Genomic DNA, 19891 nt, shown 5'->3' on the forward strand with positions numbered 1-19891 from the left:
CCTTAAGTCTCCCCTATTCAGATGATCAGAAGCCAAACAGGAAGAAAAAACACTGAGATGTGTAAAGAAAGTTCCCATAATGCCTCACTCCTGTACAGACAGAGAAAGAGGAGACAGCAAAGAGCTGCGTGTCTCTTGCACATGAATTACAGACACAAGAAATCTTTTCAGAGAGAAGTCAGTGCAGCGTTTCTGTGAGTGCTTATGGCTGTATTTACATAGACCTTTCTGATAGCCCTTTCTGATAAACCTTTCCTTCTCCTTTAAGTTTCCGTTGTTTCTTAAGGGATAATCTACACGGCACTGTCTGTGCGTGAATTGTCCCACTGAAATCTATGGAACCTTGTTAACCTATTGTGTTACTTAAAACAACCTCAACCCAACTTTGTGGTGTAGCCAATTAGCAAAAGCCATTTATGTGACATCAGCAATGATGAAAAAGGGTTCCTTCCCCATACACATTCCTTCTTTATAATGAGCATCACTCGGCCCCCTGGACCAGCATGATAAAGGGACGCCCATCTCCTAAAACTGCCAGTCTGCCGGAGGCCAAAGACATAACAGAGAAGCAGACAACTGCATATGGAATATATACACCTACTTTCCACTGGAAATAAACTAAGTGGTATTTGATGTCTCACAGGCAAATTAGTGGCAACATAGAGTGTAAAACAGACTACAATAAAATACAAGTTGGACATGCTTCAGAGGGTTCTAAATTTCTAATAAACATGTTTCCAAGATTTATTTTCCCTTCTGTCATACAACAGGGCAGAAAAAATACAATGACTCCAAGACAATAACCACTCAAGATAGGTCTGAATCAGATCCTTTTAAAAATTACCTTTAATAGATGCAAAATATGAACAGATGATAAAATAACACAAGCTGGAGAACTGGATAAAAGTAGTCATTTTAAATCAGAGTGGGATAAGCATTTAAAACTGACAAACCAAGTTCATGTATTGTAAATAAAATATGGTGATTGATGTACAAATAAGCTCAAATGGTAAGTTATTGTAGGCTGCGGGTAGAAGCTTAAATGTTTTTGTTGCCCTGAATGTGCACTTAAATACGATTCCAACTACAGAATTTGTATCTTTGTTGAACAGAAATACAGAGGTATATTTATATAAAAAGAGAGTGCATGGATACACAAAGAATACTGTTAGTAGGTATATTGTATATTAAGGAGAATTAAAGCCAAAGGATTAGGCTAGAAAGGTACATCTTGCCTAAGGCTTACTCTACCAGCCATTATACTGAAGATCCATGACTGAAGATTTGCCTGTGTAGCTTTTGAGTGTCATTATTTCAGTTGGCCTTCTTGTTGCTATGTGTGGTACTCTACATACCCAGTGACTTTCTGCTTATGTGGCTGTTGCATTGTGAGCTAAGTTATTGCAACCTGTTGTGCAGAATTTACATTAGATCAATAAAACTTCCATTACTTTTTTATCGTTCACCAAACTGGAACTTTTATTAAACAAGTGAAACTTCTGCATGTTGGTTTCCTATTAATTAACTGATACACCATCTCTAAATCCCTGCCTTAGTAGGCTATAAAGGTAAAGGTCCCTAGACAGAGTTGTCATTAGGAATATGGTACAAGTAGTAGCAACCATTCAGGCCAGACTGGTTCCTGCCATTTCAACTACACAGAGGCCTAAACAGCCCCCCACCAGCCCAATAAATAGTCTGTTTATGGCTTTTGCCAGAATCCACAGATTGCCAATTTGGGCCTGCAACCATCCCACTTACTTTAGTTTTATTCTCTTTGTAACACTAGCCACACAAGTTACATGCTCAGAAGCACCCACTGAGCATGTACAGATGAAAAAAGAAATGCCATAGGAATATTATACTGCGAGTAAGCCCTGTGCATAAGGTACTTGATTTCTAGCCTAATCGTTTCCTGGGATGCAATGAAGAACAATAATAATATGAGGGCAGCATTATTCTATGCATATATGCATTTATATATAAATACCATGGAATAAGAACTCACACTTTACTCTCTATTTATAAAAATAGAAATGGAAGATAAACCTTACTGACGAACAATGAATATTTATTTTTAAAATGTCAATATATTTAACTGAAAACATGACAAAAAAACAATTTGATATTACATAAATGAGCAACATATTTAATATATTTTTAATTCAGTTTTTCAAACTGGCACTTTCAACTGCTGAGAAAAATGCATTAAAATCATATACAGTATACAAAGCTTTCTCAAGAACTTAAAGATGATATGGATTTCTTTTTTTAATATAGCATTACCCTTTCAATATGCCACAGTGATAGACGTTTTAAGAGAGAAAAACTACATTCAGAAATATCATATAGAAATGCCACCTCTTGCTCCAACAGAAAAATGTGTCAGTGCCATCTAAGTCACTTCCCTGCCTTATGCACAAGATGATTTATGTATCAGGTGAAAAAGAGTTGCACGACCCAGTAGAAGAGGATTAAGGGGCAATACCACTGAGGGATCAATATTTCTAAAATCTGCATCTACAGGAGAAATATTGTCCATCTCCTGAGTATATCCGCTAAATGCCACTTTGAGAAACTGACCCCAGGACCAACAACATTATGCCTTTACCACAAAGGTTATGTTACCAGATAGTAGCTCTGGACAGTGTCATGCTGGGTCTGCAGAGCACCAGGAGGAAATCCGTTGGGCCCTGGCACTTGTGAACCCCCTTACCCCAAACTACTTTCTTGGCCTGCAGGGAGATCTGATTGCGGTGATTTGAGTGCTGCAACTTAAAGGAACCCATTGGGGGGGAAGAAGTGTGCAGCGGGTTGATTTGCAACTGTGTCTGGGCTGTCCATGGCTGGGGTGGAGGGCCCTTGAGGTGGCAACCCCAGTGGGTCCTGGATACCCCAGACTGACACTGACTCTGGGGCAATGAGATGCTTACAGAAGAACTTGTTGGTTACTCGTTGCTACTCAATGCAGCACTGAGCAAATGGTCATAACAGAATAAAGGATTAATGGCATAAAAGCTAAAATTTGAATCCCAGCTGGAACTCATTTCAATCCAGAATTAATGCCACATCTTTTGTTGTTACAGGTCTTCTGCAGCCAAACAACATGACTGACCATTAAATACCTGTCAGAATCAGGCTATTAAAGCCAAACATAAGTGTAAATATACAATCAAGTAAAGGCTACAGCCCCACCCATTTCAACAACATGACTTGTAGTCAATTACAAAATATGTAGAACCAAAATCAGTTCTTGATTTGCTTACAAGGAACAATACTGATGTCAAGTTTAAACTCCTTTTTACACCAACCTGTAGAAAGGGGACATGGCTTAAGGCATAACAAACTCCCCTTCCTAAATGTTTTTTTTTTATATTAGCAATCTTTGGTTTTTCCAAAAAAATAAAAATAAAGCCTAATAGGCCTAATAATCCTCCACCCAATAAAAACAGCAGAAAGAATGCATGATTATTATTATATCATCTAATCAGCAACACAGTCAAACCATTCTCATTCAGCAAAATCCCACTTCAGGTCAATAAAACATACTTTGGTCTTGAATAACTGACCAGGCTAAAAAATTAATCAAATAAATGTAATGCCCTAAAGTAAAATAGATTCTTTTTTTTGGTGGCAAAAATAATTTGGTAGGTAAAGAACGTTACATTCAGCTTCCATTAAAAAAGAAATTTGGCTCTGGGTCAAGTATAAACCAAAGAAAGAAAAAAAACACCCACAAAATTAAACAATTATAGTCTGACATTTCATCTCTAAGAGAATTGCACTTGTTTATTGAAGGCAATGCAATTTCATCTAAATCATTCCTTTGAGAACAAATAAGCAAACGTTTACGTATCTCTTTCCAAGTTGACATTCAGTGATGAAAAATGGTTTGCCTTTTGCAGTCGGTAACACAAAGCATCATTTCCACCCCAAAAACATGTGTTCATCGTTTATCTGTGCTTTAACATTCTTTTGATGTCATACAAAATACAATTAAATATTTACAAAAAAAAAAGAAGCATTACTCAGGGTGATTATTTACAACTAGAAATCACAACCTAAGTTGGTCCATTTTTGGTCAAAGCTATGAAACCTATCAGATACTGAGATATGGACCCGCAGAGAGTGCAACATGATTTAGTTGGAGGGAATATAGATGCTGTTTTATTGTCATTTATGCTTCCACAGACAAAGTCTGTTGATAAAAGGATAAAATTAGAAGGATCTATGCTATGAAGAGGTGTTGCCAACATTGGTTTTTAACACCTGGACACAGGAGGCATATGTTCCAAAAACAGTAAGACATCCCTGGACATAGGCCCTTCTTGAAGGCAGATGACACTTTATCTACTGTTATAACAGTCTTTTGGGTGAACCAAAATATTTCTTTTAGGCAATTAATAAAAGTTTCTAAGAAATAAAATCCCATCCACATCAATATTTCAAGAAAATAATGAATGAACCAAAATATGTCAAATTTCCTAAAGGGGGAAAACAAATTCTATACATGGTCAATGGTTCCAACAGATTTCCAACATGTTACCTGCAATAAAACTGTAGTGGGATAACCACAAGCCAAGAATTTCTTGAAACAAATGTCATGTGACATGCCTTCAGCAGAGGTGACACAATAACAATTACAATAACAAATCGCAGACAATTGACATTTAAATATACACCAGATCCTTCAGTTATCCATTTTAAAGTGCTCGCCTACATTTGAGGGCGGTTTTATGATTACAATCATAGACTTGTGCGATGTAGATAATAAATTCAGCAATAAAATGTAAAAAATATTCCGTTTATTGTAATAACAGGCATTTATCAAGTGCACCTTCAGGTCTACAAAGACATTTGAGCACAGTAGAGAAAAGGGGTAAGAGATTTTTTTTTTTTTTAATTTATTCCAGATATGCATGCTTATGTTTCATGAATTGTATCCCTGTACTTCAAATGTAGGGTTTCAATGCACACAAGAAAAGCATCATTCACACACCTAAAACTTCCCCAAATGGTTTCTCCCAGCCCTATCCAAATATCAGTTCATGCAGCACTTTTCTGTTACACATGCAGAGTATTAAGTCCATTAGTTAAACTAATTTGTGGGAACCCCAACTTTTCTAAAAAACCAAGTTGCCTAGTTTGCCTTTTTTTATTTCCTTATATGCCACCATATCAGATTTACGGCATTGAACAGCTCATCTCTGTAGTACTGAGTGCACTGGAACATTGACACAGAGTGCCCTACCTTAGTGATGTAGCAGGGTTAGATAAGAGCAACCAGGATTTGAGATGTTAAGGGAAAAGTTCTCAAAGCTGTCATTTGCTCTGCAACTTTTTTTTTAGAAGATAATAAATCAGCCCTTCATTTTGACTTCACCCATGAATCCTTTAAAAAAAAGCCTATGAAAATTTGAATTTGGTTTTTTGTTTTCTCTATCTTGGGTTCCATTTTGGGGCAACTGAAGAGTTTTTTTAAGTGCCTTTCTAATAAATAAAGGATAAAGTTGAACATTTTTTTGTCATAAGCTAAGTGCATAAAGGGATCTCCAGAATTAGGTGCTTTTTTTAACCAATGTAAACTAAACAATTGACCTGCATGGTGTAATGTCATCTTGAATAAAACACTTGAAGGGATGGCTTCCACCAGGTTAAAGGTTCAGTCATACATATATTTATTGGGTCTAGCTAAATCTGCAATCAGATTTCAGAGCTGGGTTATTGTACTGGTCTCGGATTCAAATATCCTCTGGTTTTACATACCGTGATGACATTGAAGCATAGTTTGCACTACTTGTGAAGATAGGGAAACAGAGAAAGGGATACACATTCAATGCACCACTTAAATACGAGGACACTGTTCATATAAAGATATCATCCTGAGTCAATTCAACTGGCTACTAAAAAAAAATCCCCTTCATTTATATTCAACTTTGTTTTTTCTTTGCATGTAAATCAAATAGAGTTGCAGCATTGCATAAATTTGAGTTGATCATGGTGCCAACTTGCAGGGAAAAAAGCTGCAAGGACTTGAGAACTAGGGAATTAAGTGCAAAACTTTCCTCGGAGTGAATGCATTAGTGTCTCTATCCGGTAAATGATCAATATAGAAGGGATGTTAATTTAGGACCTCCACAATACAAATTTCAGCTATAAAGATGTGTTCCAGAAGTCTCATTATTAATCTACACGTTATTTGATACGCAGGAAGTTCTGAGCACCCATTGGGAATTTGTTATGATATAAACCCACTTGCCCCTTTCTTATTAAATTCCTATACATTTTAACTCAGTTCACGGAGGCACTTTCAGCAATTCTGCGATGAAACGATAAAGGCACTAGCAACTATCTAAATCACTTCTGCTCTCCAGATTATTATTTTATTTTTGTCTTTTTCCTTTGTTTTTGTTTTTTTTTTTGTTTTTTTTTTTGTTTTTTGTTGTTTTTTTTTTAGCAAAGTCTAGAGCAGTGCAAAACTCTATGGATTTCAAATAATGGATGCAAAACAGATGGTCTGCAGTTTTTTTGATGCATATTGTTAAGGGATCATTACATTCTGATACTGCAACCCTAATCATGCATCTGCACCATGTTCAGTAAACCTATACATTGTCTTAGGTATCACTATGTGCTGTTCAGTTGACTTATATAGAGGCCATACGGTTCCCTTTTTAAGTTTAATTACTTATATATATATATTTATAAGTGTCTATTTATATACTTTAGAACTATGCCTGGAAAGTGGATAACATATTTCCCTGAGGATTACTGCGGGAAAATCAGTAGGCCCTTTAATTCCACCTGGCTCCCCAAAACATGAAGATCTTTTTATACTGATATCATGCATTACTTCTGGTTACACCTTAGTCGAATAGGCCCCATAATGCTGGGTATTTAAACATGCTTGATCTTCAAAAAAGTTATTGTTCCAGTTCGTCTAACATAGTCATATGCATTTACATACAGTACTGTAAATTACTAATTAAAAAGGTTTTCAATAAATTAGGAATGCACTTTAGGTGAATGCAAATTAAAAAGAAAATCATAAATAAACATGATGTATGTCAATGCTTTGCGTTGGGACAGGAGGCTGACGCCCCCCCCCCCCCCCTTCCCCCTCATTGCCTTTTGCGGTCAGGCCGCAGCCCCTTTTTTTCTGGCGGCAAAAGGGTTAAAGAAAACTTATCCACCCCCTATCGTATGAGGTTTCACATTTCAGGCATGCAAGATTACCAAATAAATACAGTTGGTATCAAATTCGAAAAAATCATGCTTATGACAAAAACAAAAAGATTTTGCATCCAAGTTGTGAAAAAAAAATACATTTAAGTCAAATCCATCTGCTTTTTAAAAAAAAAAAAAAAAAAAAAGTATTTAGCAGCAAGGCAGATGTTTGTCCTTTGTGTTTTTTTAAGTATTTAAATTTTAAGTCCCTCTACTTTTAAGATGTAGCAAAGTCATGAATTGGTTCATAAGGTGCTTTTATGGATCTGTAGGTCATCGTTAAGTGCATAGTCATTCACTGGAAAGTTATACACTTCTTCAGATCAATAACAAAAAGAAAAAAAAACAGCAAGTGTTTGCATACTTCATCTTAACCCTTTGATTGAGAAGTACTTCCTTGAATGCAGTGCGTGGTTGGCTGACATCTAATAGAACTCCATGCATATCTGTTAACTTTTAGTTTCTCTGTGATGATTGGTTGGAATTTAGGATTAACAGGCAAAGGGGGTTTTTTTTATTGTATTTTTTTTTTTTTTTTTTTACCTTGCTGTTCAAGTTGCATTTAATTCTTTCCCTATTATAACTGGATGTGGAGTGGGGTGTATTTCCCACGAACCAGTTTAGAAAAAGAAAATTCCATTTAAAAATAAATGACTTTTTTTTTTTTAACAAATCCTGAAAGCTTTTGTGTTCACTGAGTGTAAACTCGCAATGCAACAAAGCATTAACGATGGCAAAATTAAGCATTCAAGACTATTTGTTTAAAGCATCTACAGAAAGAAGGGCCACCATTGGGTTTGGAGAAGGGAAGGTGGGTAGGTGGGGCCCAGTAAAATGGGAAGCCCTGAATATCAAATCAGCATGTTTTTTTAAGTCATGTATTGGGGGGTGGGCTGCTCCCCTAACTTGTACTAGGCCTCAGTATTTTTAAAGGTTAAGTTGATGGTGGCCCTGCAAAGAAGGAAGTGGTCATGATCATTCTGTAATGGGAGTGTGCTCTACACATCTGTAAGCAGCTTGCTTTTGTTAACACAGTTCTGATTGGCTATGGTGCAGTTGCCAGTTCTGATATTTGCCTCTCTAAAGTTATCTATGCTATTATTTAGATCCTCTTCAATCTCCATGTACTCAGATTTGCTCATTGTGGAAGAGCTGCGTCGACTCAAATCACTGTCAGAGGCTAAATTGGGGGTGCTAACATGGAGTAACTGAGCCTGTTCCTCCCCTTCAGTTTCTCGGTGGTAGAAGTAGTTGAAGTTGGACACAATGACAGGTACAGGCAGGGCAATTGTCAGCACACCAGCGATGGCACACAAGGAGCCCACGATTTTGCCTCCAATTGTCACAGGGTACATGTCACCATAGCCCACAGTGGTCATGGATACCACCGCCCACCAGAAAGCATCAGGGATACTTGCAAAATGAGATTCATCCTCTTCAGCTTCAGCAAAGTACACTGCACTGGAGAATAAGATGACCCCAATGAATAGAAAAAAAATTAGCAACCCTAATTCTCTCATGCTAGCTTTCAAGGTCTGTCCCAAAATCTGGAGGCCCTTAGAATGCCTGGAGAGTTTGAAGATTCTAAACACTCTTACCAGTCTGATGACCCTCAGGATTGCCAAAGATGTTGCCTGCTCCCCTTTTTGGGGACCTTCTTGCTCTGCCATTTCAGTTCCCAAGGTGATAAAGTAAGGGATGATGGCCACAATGTCAATGAAGTTCATGATGTTCTTGAAGAACTCCGGTTTGCTGGGACAAGCAAAGAACCTCACAACCAACTCAAAAGAGAACCAGATGATGCAGAGGGTCTCCACCACAAAGAATGGATCCGTGAAGATGTTGGACTTGTAGAAAACTGTGCTGTTGTTCACCCGGCGACTAAAGATCCGCTCATCCTTTAACTCTGGTAAAGTCTCCAAGCAGAAAATAACAATTGAGATAAGGATAACCATCACTGACACTATGGCAATGATCCTAGCTGGACCAGAACTTTCGGGGTACTCAAACAAGAGCCACACCTGGCGTTGGAACTCTTTTTCTGGCAGAGGGCGTTCTTCCTCTCTTATGAAACCCTCATCCTCTCTAAATTTCTCCATGGCTTCTTCACCTAACTCATAAAACTTAATTTCCTCTGAGAACATGTCCAGTGGAACATTGACAGGTCTCCGGAGTCTACCCCCAGACTGATAGTAATATAAAATGGCATCAAAACTTGGACGGTTGCGATCAAAGAAGTACTCATTCCTCAGGGGGTCAAAGTATCGCATCCGTTTTTTGGGGTTCCCTAGCAGAGTGTTGGGGAACTGAGAGAGAGTCTTAAGCTGTGTCTCAAAGCGCAGCCCGGCCACATTTATGACCACCCTCTCACAGCATTCGTGGTCATCTTGGTCTGGATGGTAGCTGTCCTGAGGGTGACCAGGCAAGACTGATGTCTCGTCCATATTCTCCCCTGCTATCACGGTCATTTTTCCAGAGGGGAGGGGGGAAGGAGGAGCTGGTAAAGGTAATCACTTTGCTACTGCAGCACCCCTTCTTCTTAGAGAAACCCCCTGTTTTAAAGCCCACCCCCCCAAAACAACAAATCCTTGGTGGTACAGCTGGTCTCTAGTTGACGTTGGGAGGAGATTGACTATCTTAAGACCCAATGCAGCCAGTCCCCCCCCCCTTGCCTTGCAGAAATCTTGCCACAGACCCCAGCCACCAGCACTTTTCGTATCTAATTTGTATTCCTTCACTCCTGCTGGTCAGTCCTACTGTGAGAATGTATCATTGCTGCTCTGTCACAGTCCCCCAGCCATGCAGTGCTGTAGGATGGAAGCTACAGGGTCTTTGCCAACTCAGCACTTTTTCTCTTGCCTTCCCCTACTGCTTGTTGTCAGTGTTAGGCGAACCAGTGGAACACGCCAGTGCGGTAGGAGACTGCTGCAGGGAAATAAAAAAAAAAAAAAAAAAAAAAGAAAGAGAGTGGACAGGGGAAAAAAGAGAAAAATAGGAAAAATAAATAAGAGCTCCCTGTGTGTCATGAATAAGATATCATGCAAGGCAACACTTACAGATGGGTGCAAGTTCTCCTCCAGGCAAAGCACTGTGCGCATTCCAGCACTGGGATAACTTTGCGCTCACACACACACTTACAGGCTGGAGAAATCACTTTGCTGCAGTGCATGGATTGCATGGGGGGTGCGGGGGGGTGAATAGAGGCAGAACCTAATGGGATGCTTACCTTCCGTGCCGCGGAGCAGGATGAAAGCGCTGAGGGAGCTGAGAGTGATGCGTCAAGCCTTGCGGCATCGGGAAGGCGCATGCAGAACACCCACTTTTTTGCGCCCCTTTTAACACCGAGATCGGTTTACAGGAGAGCGAGCATTAAGTCCTGCTGAAATATTCATATGGCATGCTATGGGGACCGATTCGAGTTAATGAGCTGCTGCTGCTGCTGCTGCTACTGATGATGATGATGATGTTGCTGATGCTGCTGATGCTCAGAGGGATAATAGGGCACGGTGCGCCGATTCCATCCTCTTGGCGGGGTGCAGCGGGCAGGGAAATGCAGGGAGTGGGGCTGCCCGATCCCAGGGAGCTGCAGAGCAGCTGCATTCCAGGAGCTGAAGTCAGAACCCCCTCTGGAGCAGTGATGAGTGTGGGATTGGGAAGGCTGAATACATTAAGAGTAAAAAGCAAACTCTGGCCATTTATTGACGTTGCAGGCTCAGCAGAAACCTGAGAGCTGTTTGGTGCAGCCAGGCAGGGGACAGATCAGCCTCCCTGGGCAGCAACACGGCCATTGCTAGTACCCAGAGCTGAGGGGAATGAGCAGAGAGCAGCAGCCTCCCTCTGTTGGGATCTGATAGTGAGACGCAATGCAGGCAGATCCCCCTCCATAGGCTGGAGCTCCAGCTACTATATTAACCATGGGCTCTTCCAATGCATAGAGCCAGCATCATGCTGCCCTGTGTGTCTGCTGGGAAAGGAGAGGAGGGGCAATACTCTCTGACTTGTGTTTATACACAGACCCTCAGGCATCAGGGCAGCATTGCCAGGTAAGTTTTCTGCATCCCGTCTTTCTACAAGACCAGCCTATAAGCCCCCTATAACCATGCCATGACCCCCACCTTCAACCAGCATATACCAACGCCCCCTCCAGGACTGTCAAATATCAGGGTACGCCCACTCATTACAATTAATGCCAGTGCTCACTCCCCCCACCCCCCAACACCACCAACACCAAACAGCTGTGAGTGATCGCCCTTATCACCCTTTCCTGCCCCCCCCCTTACCCACCAAGCAGTGCCAGCAGCCTGACCGTCTATATTTCATTGCTACATCACTCATACACTGTTCCTGTTTAGGGCACCATTGCTTACATGTGCTCTGTGCCACATACCCTATGCAGGTATCCTCCCACTGCCCACTTAATGCCAATACTGCCCCCAGCTTAGCTCACCCTCCCACCCAATGACTGTTCTGAGAATAAAGGCAGTTTATTATTAATGTGAGCCCAGCAGCCCCAAGTCAGACGGGATACCTGCTGCAGTGTCACACTGATCTTGTTTGTCTCTGCTCACATCCCCTTACTATGTAGGTTAGTAGATCAGCTGGGGCTAGAGGAATAATGGACAGCAAGGCAGCAGCACATACCTGAGCACAGCTAGGTAGGTAGCACTTGCCTGGGCTGTAGAAGGTCTTCTCCCATGAGATGATGCCAGGGGATGCCAGCACAATGAGTGCCTATGTTGTCTCTCAGCCTCATTCCCCCCTTGTTCTGCAATACTTCCCTCCTGGTAGGCTGCAGATGTGCTGCATGCAGTATGCCTTGGCTGGAAAATAATAGTGACAGCCCTATATACTAGCAGTCTATGCTCAAGGGATGCAGGGAGTCTGGAGATGGACAGAGCCTTGTGCCAAGAAGTCTCATTAATGCCATGAGCTGATCCCATGAATAAGGGAGGGAGGGGGACAATATGCAGAGCTGCCTGATCATAAGTCACTGTAATATTTAAGCAGTCCCAGTCACTTAGAAAAAGGGCCTTTATCATTCAGATCTATACACAGTCCCATCCGGCATCCCAAAGGCAGAATATAATAATTTGCCTTTGGGTTTCACCTTATCAGTCTTCAGAGCAGGAAATCCTTTCCACTGCTTTGGGCCCCACTAGGAGGGGTAGACCCATATTTTAGGAACCACTGTCCTATAGACTCTTAACTATACTCTAGCTAATAGAGGGTTTGTTACAGACATGTTACATACCGGTAGCCCATCAATATACATTTTAATTTTTCAGTTTCCTTTTCATGTTTGCATTGCCAGGCAGGAATCTGCCGTGTGGATGTTGTTATACTTCAATTCCTAGCATCCTACTGATGGCTTGTAGTACAACATCACTTGGAGTGCTGTAGATTACATACCCCCCCCCCCCTCCAATATTATTGCAGTTTTGCCTAGCTGAGAATTGCAGGATTTGTGATCTACAAGCCTGACTGCCAAGCTTAATGTTTCAAGTTCTGAAAATCTGACTAACAGAAGGGCAATTATTATTGGAACACTGGTGGTCTTTATAGCAGTACAGTTCTTGGCCCCGAAGCTCTTATTTCATATTCATAGTGTGAGCTGTAAATTCTTGTAAAGGCTTTTAAATGACTTGCCTTACAGACAGCAGCCAACATAAAGACATATACAGAATATAGGAGCTGCATTGCAAACCTACTGGTGTATAGCTATATTCCATATATGCACTAGTACAACATCGGGCTGGGGTGCATGTGATTTTCCCCAAACACTGGGGCTACAGTTACTTCAGCTAGTTTTGCACAATTCAGTATCTTCAGAAAAAAACACAAACAGTACTTTTATGCCTACTTCAAGGTCATTAATATACAAGTCAAAGGGGGCGATCACAGTGCCGGACTGGCCAGTATACAAGGAAAACTCCCAGTGTCAGTGGGCCCTCCTGCTTCTCACCATTTGGCCTACTTCATGGTCATTCCATATTTCTAAATGGGAACAAAGTGGAAAAATAGATGGAAGAACAGATGCTAACATGTAAATAAAAGAGAATAGGAGAATAAAGAGGTTGGGGGAAGAAAGGAGGAAAAATAATTTGGAGAGTGGGCCTATGGTCTAAGATTTTCTGGTGGGCCCCTGAGGTCTCAGTCTGTAATCACCTTTACATTTTTTAGTAAGTTGTGGAGAGTGCTATTCTGAGACAATTTGCAAATGGTGGGCGATCTACAATTTTGCTCCCATCGTGGGTACTGCACACTGCACATGATCACAAGTCACTACAGAAAGCAGGCTCCCCGCTGGCCCCCCTGTAACCCCAGCCCCCCAGCCATGTCCTGCACCACCTTGTCTGGGTTGGGATGGAGACACCAATGTGCCTACTCCAGCCTGCCCCTCATGGATACAGTGCTGTCAGACATAAGCAGCGCTGTATTCAATGGAGAGACACAGGTCTTCTGGTCTTGTGGGCACTCAGCTCAAAGTGCAAAATACATGTTTTGCCCTATTTTGCACTTTGCACCCTGCTTAGGTTTAGTAAATGACCCCTTTATTGGCCCTTGCTGCTTTTACAAGAAAATAAAAATACATTTAAAGAAAACTCCTGACTCCTGTGTCTTTTTGAGGCAGGGCAAAAAATACCATTTAACTATGCCAGACCCACAAGGATCAGTTCCGTTTGTGCTCACAGCAGTGCACACCGGACATTAGTTCTTCAAAGCAGCTTTTAACACAGCGTGGAATCTCTTAGCAGCATCTGTGTGTCCTGTCACATTAATAATGCAGCACAACAGAATACCTGCAGAGGAGCAGGCCGCATAGTTTTGCACTTTCCAATTAGGCTTTCCGCCGGGCTGTGTTAATCTGTCATTGTGTTACCGTTGTATTATGTGCCGGGCCTGGCGTTTGGTTCAGCCCAACGGAGCAAATGTAGCCGCATCCCTTTCTTTTATTTATTCAGTGATGGCCATAAGGAATGGCATGCTGTGCAAGGTGCCTCTAGGAACAGATGGTCTGGCACTTCTAGCCGATGCCTCAGTATGGCAGCTTAATTTCTTTTTTTTTTCCCAGAAATATGATCTTAACAATAGAGTAGGGATTTCCTGTTTCCCATTGCTGTCCTCATGGTGAACTGAGTGCATCACTGTGCCTAGTATCACCTAATAGCACCCGCGCAAGGCCACAGCACCGGAGATATCATCCTATACTCTTCATTGCATAGAAACATGTATTTCTAAGTATACATGTAAGTCTAGTCTGTTTTTAATGCTGTTTAGCTGCTAATTGAAGCAGTATCTGCCTGCCCTCTTCTATTGTTAGGCCGGGTGATTCTGACTCTTGAAACAATGTAGCAGAAAACACACATACTGTAACTAAGTTGTTGCATGGACTACAAATCCCAGAATACTTGAATGTATTATCAAGAATAAAGGTGGACCTACTGTTGAAAAATTGTTTTCCCTACCACAGCCATTGGGCTACAGGGAACCATGATAAGCAGGCTGCAATCTCTAGTCCAGCAGTACCAGAGTTGTAGTTTTTATGGGACATTAAAAACTACTGCACAATTTATTCAGTTGTTGTGCAACTACAAAACCCACACTTTGTAATATATTATCAAGGTTAAGGCGTGCTGGGAGCTGAAGTCCATCAACATCAGAGTTGTATTCTCAAAGCAATATTTTTCAATAAACCTTTCCCCAACTCTCAAGGGCTCACAGCAAAATAATCCTCCAATGAGAATCCCAGATGATCTGTAAATCTGGCTCCATGTACTTTGTTCCTGCATTTGGTATTGGAAGCATTAAAAACAGTTCCTGGCACTAAACATGTTTGATTCTAGTGTAATATAATAACTCCAAAATGGCACAATAACAAGATGGCTAACATATTTCTGGAAATCTCATTGGTTCATTGCTTTCCATGGGTAACTATGTTTATTTTTATCAACTTGTACAGAGGAAAAGGGGGCGCAGTGGGACAGCTTTATGTTTGGAATTAGTACAGCTTGGTTGAATATGGTCAGTTTCCCTTCAAGACACCAAACAGGTGATCTAAGTTGAAGTTCTGAGACATAAGGCTAATGTCAGACCAGGCGTATGACGAGTATTTTTGGCAAGCTGAAAAATGCTTGCCGAAAATACCACCATATGCCTCCTACCTGTGCCTGGAATATGCTAGGGTGCAGGCACATGTAGCCAAAATACACATAAAAATGCAAGACTTTGCATTCTCTCGTGTTTTTCTGCGGATATTGGCTACATGTGCCTGCACCCAAGCGTATTCCATTCATTCGGGTGCAGGCACAGGAAGGAGGCATATGGCAGTATTTTTGGCAAGCATTTTTCCGAAAATATACGCCATATGCCTGGCCTGATATTAGCCTACGAACTGAGAAAGCCTGCAGTCTTTAATCTCATTCTTTCTGCCCGTGGAGCAATGCCAGGGCTCCCCATTCATGTACAAGTAGCCTATACGCGATACAGTCTGAGTTCTGCATTAACGCCCAGCAAGGCACTGAGTTCGGCTCACACCTTTGCTCATTCCCAGTCTCTAATTTTATCTTGGAAAACATTCCAGCTGGGAATCGAAATGCAATCTGTTCCGACTGCTGTCACTTAGCGGAATCAGCTGTCAACACACTAATGAATACTAGAAATATATTTTATTATTTTCTATTAGAGTCAGCATATTTCTCTGTATGTTTGGGAGTTTTGGAGAGCAAGAGTTAATTTTTGCAAGATTTAGCTCCCTATTGACACATTACAGGGCACATTTACCAAATCAGTGCTCCATGCACAGTGCAACATTTAGATGCATATCACCAAGTTAATAAAGGCTTTATCTTGTGAATCTTTAGAGGTTGTTGGCGAAACCCTACTACAGGAACACAGGAGGCGCTGTGTAAACAGGACCGTCATTAGAATTGTAAACCCCAAGCTTCCATTGCCTTCATGTACCATGTATATTGCTTGCAATTCTAAATAAAGAGGCTGCATTAGTGCTTACCACCCCCAGTCCCAGCCCCACCACTAGGCTTGCCACCTTTGGGGAACTAAATGCAGGGGGTGGGTGTTGACATCACAGGGGTAAGTGTGGATGTCACGGCCGAACAAGTGATCTTGGGGCAGGGTCCTTGACATCTGGTGGCAGGACTGTGAAGTGGCAATCGGCAATGAGCCAGTAATAATAATTTGGAAAACAAGCAGTTTTTATCCGGACAGCCCTTCTGAAAACTGTGTTCTCCGGGTCAAAACTGGACAAGTGGCAACCCTACCCACCACCTACTTACCTTATTCCCAGGCAACTCTAGGTTTGAGCTTGCTCTTGTGCAGTAGAACAAAATGGCTTTTCGCTTGCATTTAGCTACGTAAATAAACCCTTGGTTATTTATATTGCATTTTTAACTAAGGGTTATCAAATTAATAAACAGCTAAAACTCAGTATGCTAACTTATCTGAGATACAGGGTTGGACTGGCTCACCAGAGTACCTGTACTAGTGACCCCAGGCAATACTGACGACTTCCATTAGCCTTTTCTAAAAGAATACTGTCATGGGAAAACATGATGCATCAGTTAATAAAGCTGTTCCAGTGGAATTCTGCATTAAAATCTGTTTTTCAAAAACACTAATTTTTTTTGTATATATTTAATTTTGAAATTTCACATGGGGCTACTTATATTCTTCATTTCCCAGGGTGCCACAGCCATGTGACCTGTGCTCTGATAAACTTCAGTCACACTTTACTGCTGAACTGCAAGTTGGAGTGATATCACCCCTTCTCTTTCAGCCGATCAGCAGAACAATGGCAAGGGAGCAAGATAGCAGCTCCCAGTAGGTATCAGATTAGCACTCAATAGTAAGAAATCCAAGTCCGGCTTGGGACTCCTCCAGTTACATGGGAGTAGGAGACAATAGGTTAGCTGAAAGCAGTTCTTATGTGTAGCGCTGGGTCCTTCTGAAAGCTCAGACTCAGGCACAATGCACTGACATGGCGCCTACACACCAATATTACAGCTAAAAAATACATTTGTTGGTTCAAGAATAACATTTTAAATGTGGATTATTTGCTATGTAAACAGTATAATTTAGAAATAAAAAGTATACCATAAAAATCAAGACAGCATCCCTTTAAATTTACCCACCACAGTTTTATTTGGCACCTATTACATTTAGAATTGGGACCAGGCTCTCAATGTCAGGTTCTCTGGTGGATCTAGGAGGCACAGTTTATCTCTGCTGTGAAGTTGTGATTACTTACGTTTATATTCCTGTAATATTATTAATGCTTTTCCTTTAAACAGACACATTGTTTATTGCCCTGAGGGCTGGGATTTATAAATTGGCATATTTCGATGAGTGAGGCTTCTCTCCACTATTCCTTTGACACGGACATGGTTTATAAATACATTCGTGATTAATGATGTGCTTCTCCAAAATGTACATTTAGCATTTATGTGCTGAGCAGCACCCTTGGTGAATTTCTCAATTGTGCGAGGTATACAGAAAAAAAACCTTAAATGTATACATTTTCAGCAAGATATCAGAATCACAGATATTTTGCCAGCTACTGAAAACAAATATTCTTTAAAAACTGTTGTCTATATATAGTACAGGTATAGGACCCGTTATCCAGAATGCTCGGGACCAAGGGTATTCCGGATAAGGGGTCTTTCCGTAATTTGGATCTCCAAATCATACCAAAAAATCGCAAAATACCGATCATTACGAAAAAAACGCAATCGGACTCCATTCGACCCGTTCGTGGGTAAGTAAATCAGCCCCTTAGTCTAACAAAGAATCAATAAAACTGCAATTAAATCCAATAGGATTGTTTTGCATCCAATAAGGATTATTTGTATCTTAGTTGGGATCAATTACAAGGTACTGTTTTATTACTACAGAGAAAAGGGAAATCAGTTTTAAAATTCTGAATTATTTGATTAAAATGGAGTCTATGGGAGACGGGCATTCCGTAATTCGGAGCTTTCTGGATAACGGGTTTCCGGATAAGGGATCCCATACCTGTACTTGTTTTTTTTCTAATCCAGGGTGTAAACTCTACATTTGTAGAGGTGTTTCCCATAACATAGCATCACCAAGTATTGCCATATCTTCTGATGTGGCATTTTCCCTCCATTAGGAACAGAAGGGAGATGCACATTTGAAGCTTTATACTCGGAATATGTGGTAGAATAAGACAACTGCCCTGTTTGATTACAAGTGACCTGCAGAATGGACTTATTTTGGCTATCAATTGGCCAATGTCCCCCTTAGCTCACAACAAGCTTGCAACACATTAAAAACATTGCAACATATATAAAAACATTGCTGAATCAGCCATTTATGCATTATTCCAATTATATCTAGGTAATCGAAGAAATGGGCCCCCAAATCTTGCTCTAATGATGTCCAAGCTGGGTTTCCAGGAGTATCTAAGAGATCAAACAGGCATTCGCTCCAAATCTGTTTGTAACTGGCCATCATGCTGGTCCCCTGTAGCTCATAACAGGGTTGCAAACGCATAAAAACATTGCTCAATCAGCTATTTGTGTATAGTTTCAAGAATATCTAATGATGTCAGTGATGACCAACCAGTGGCTTGTGAGCAACATGTTCACCAACCCATTGGATGTTGCTCCCAGTGGCCTCAAATCAGATGCTTATATTTAAATACCAAGCTTGAAGGCAAGCTTTACTTTCATAAAAACCATGACTACTGGCAAACCGAGCATCCTGTAGGCTACCAGTCTCCATAGGGGCTAGGAATAGCCAATCACAGTCGATATTCAGTAACCCCAGGTTATTTTTAAGTGCTTGTGTTGATCTTTTTTTACATTTGACTGTGGCTCATGGGTAAAAACGTTTGGAGACCCCCGATCTAGGACAATAAAGAAGTGGTTACCCTAGGTTTTGTTGTGTTGTGTAATTTACCTCAAATCTGGGCTTTCAGGTTTTTAACACAGATTAAGTCTGTGACCCTGAACCAAGGCTATGAGCCACCTAAGGGTAATCCCCTTAGGTGGCTCATAGCCTTGGTTTAGGGTCACTGACTGAATTTGTGTTAGAAACCTGAAAGGCCAGCAGTTTGGGAACCACTTGAAAATGAAGATGGACAGGGCATGCTGACCCCAATTTTACTCTTCTGTAGTGCTAATGTGCTAATAAGTTGCTTGACTCCTGCTTAATCACTTTGAAAGGGATTACCGTATATACTCGAATATAAGCCGAGTTTTTGAGCACTAAAAATGTGCTCAAAAAGTAAACCTCGGCTTATACTCGAGTATATGGTATGGATGTGCCCCCCCACGGACTTGTGTCCCTGCGTACCTGCGCCCGTGCTCTCCCTATGCCAGCTTCCCAGAACGGCATCCTAACTGTGCGCTCTGCTCTTCACCTGTGCGCGCTTCTGATCTGCTTGGCGCCGCAGTCGCGCCAGTGACGTCACGCGCCCCTTCAGTTACTCGTGGCCTGATCTTACAAGGTCTAAGATCAGGCCACGAGTAACTGAAGGGGCGCGTGACGTCACTGGCGCGACTGCGGCGCCAAGCAGATCAGAAGCGCGCACAGGTGAAGAGCAGAGCGCACAGTTAGGATGCCGTTCTGGGAAGCTGGCATAGGGAGAGCACGGGCGCAGGTACGCAGGGACACAAGTCCTCCA

At 41.4% G+C, this 19891-nt stretch overlaps 1 protein-coding gene across 2 annotated transcripts; it reads right to left on the minus strand.

Moving 5' to 3' along the window:
- Positions 1–828: 828 nt before the first annotated feature.
- kcna1 (potassium channel, voltage gated shaker related subfamily A, member 1) lies at positions 829–11300 on the minus strand. Of its 2 annotated transcripts, none has more exons than XM_004912801.3 (2): positions 10454–11300; positions 829–10149 (listed from the first exon to the last, which is right to left on the minus strand). In XM_004912801.3, the coding sequence occupies exon 2, from the start codon at positions 9693–9695 to the stop codon at positions 8226–8228; it is 1470 nt and encodes a 489-aa protein (XP_004912858.1). In that variant the 5' UTR covers positions 9696–10149; positions 10454–11300; the 3' UTR covers positions 829–8225. The 2 variants fall into 2 exon arrangements, with proteins under 2 accessions (XP_004912858.1, XP_004912857.1); XM_004912800.3 differs by having other exon boundaries at positions 829–10152.
- Between the last annotated feature and the right edge of the window lie 8591 nt (positions 11301–19891).

The sequence above is a fragment of the Xenopus tropicalis genome, chromosome 3 (assembly GCF_000004195.4).
Source record: "Xenopus tropicalis strain Nigerian chromosome 3, UCB_Xtro_10.0, whole genome shotgun sequence".
In the NCBI taxonomy this organism is placed as follows: domain Eukaryota; kingdom Metazoa; phylum Chordata; class Amphibia; order Anura; family Pipidae; genus Xenopus; species Xenopus tropicalis.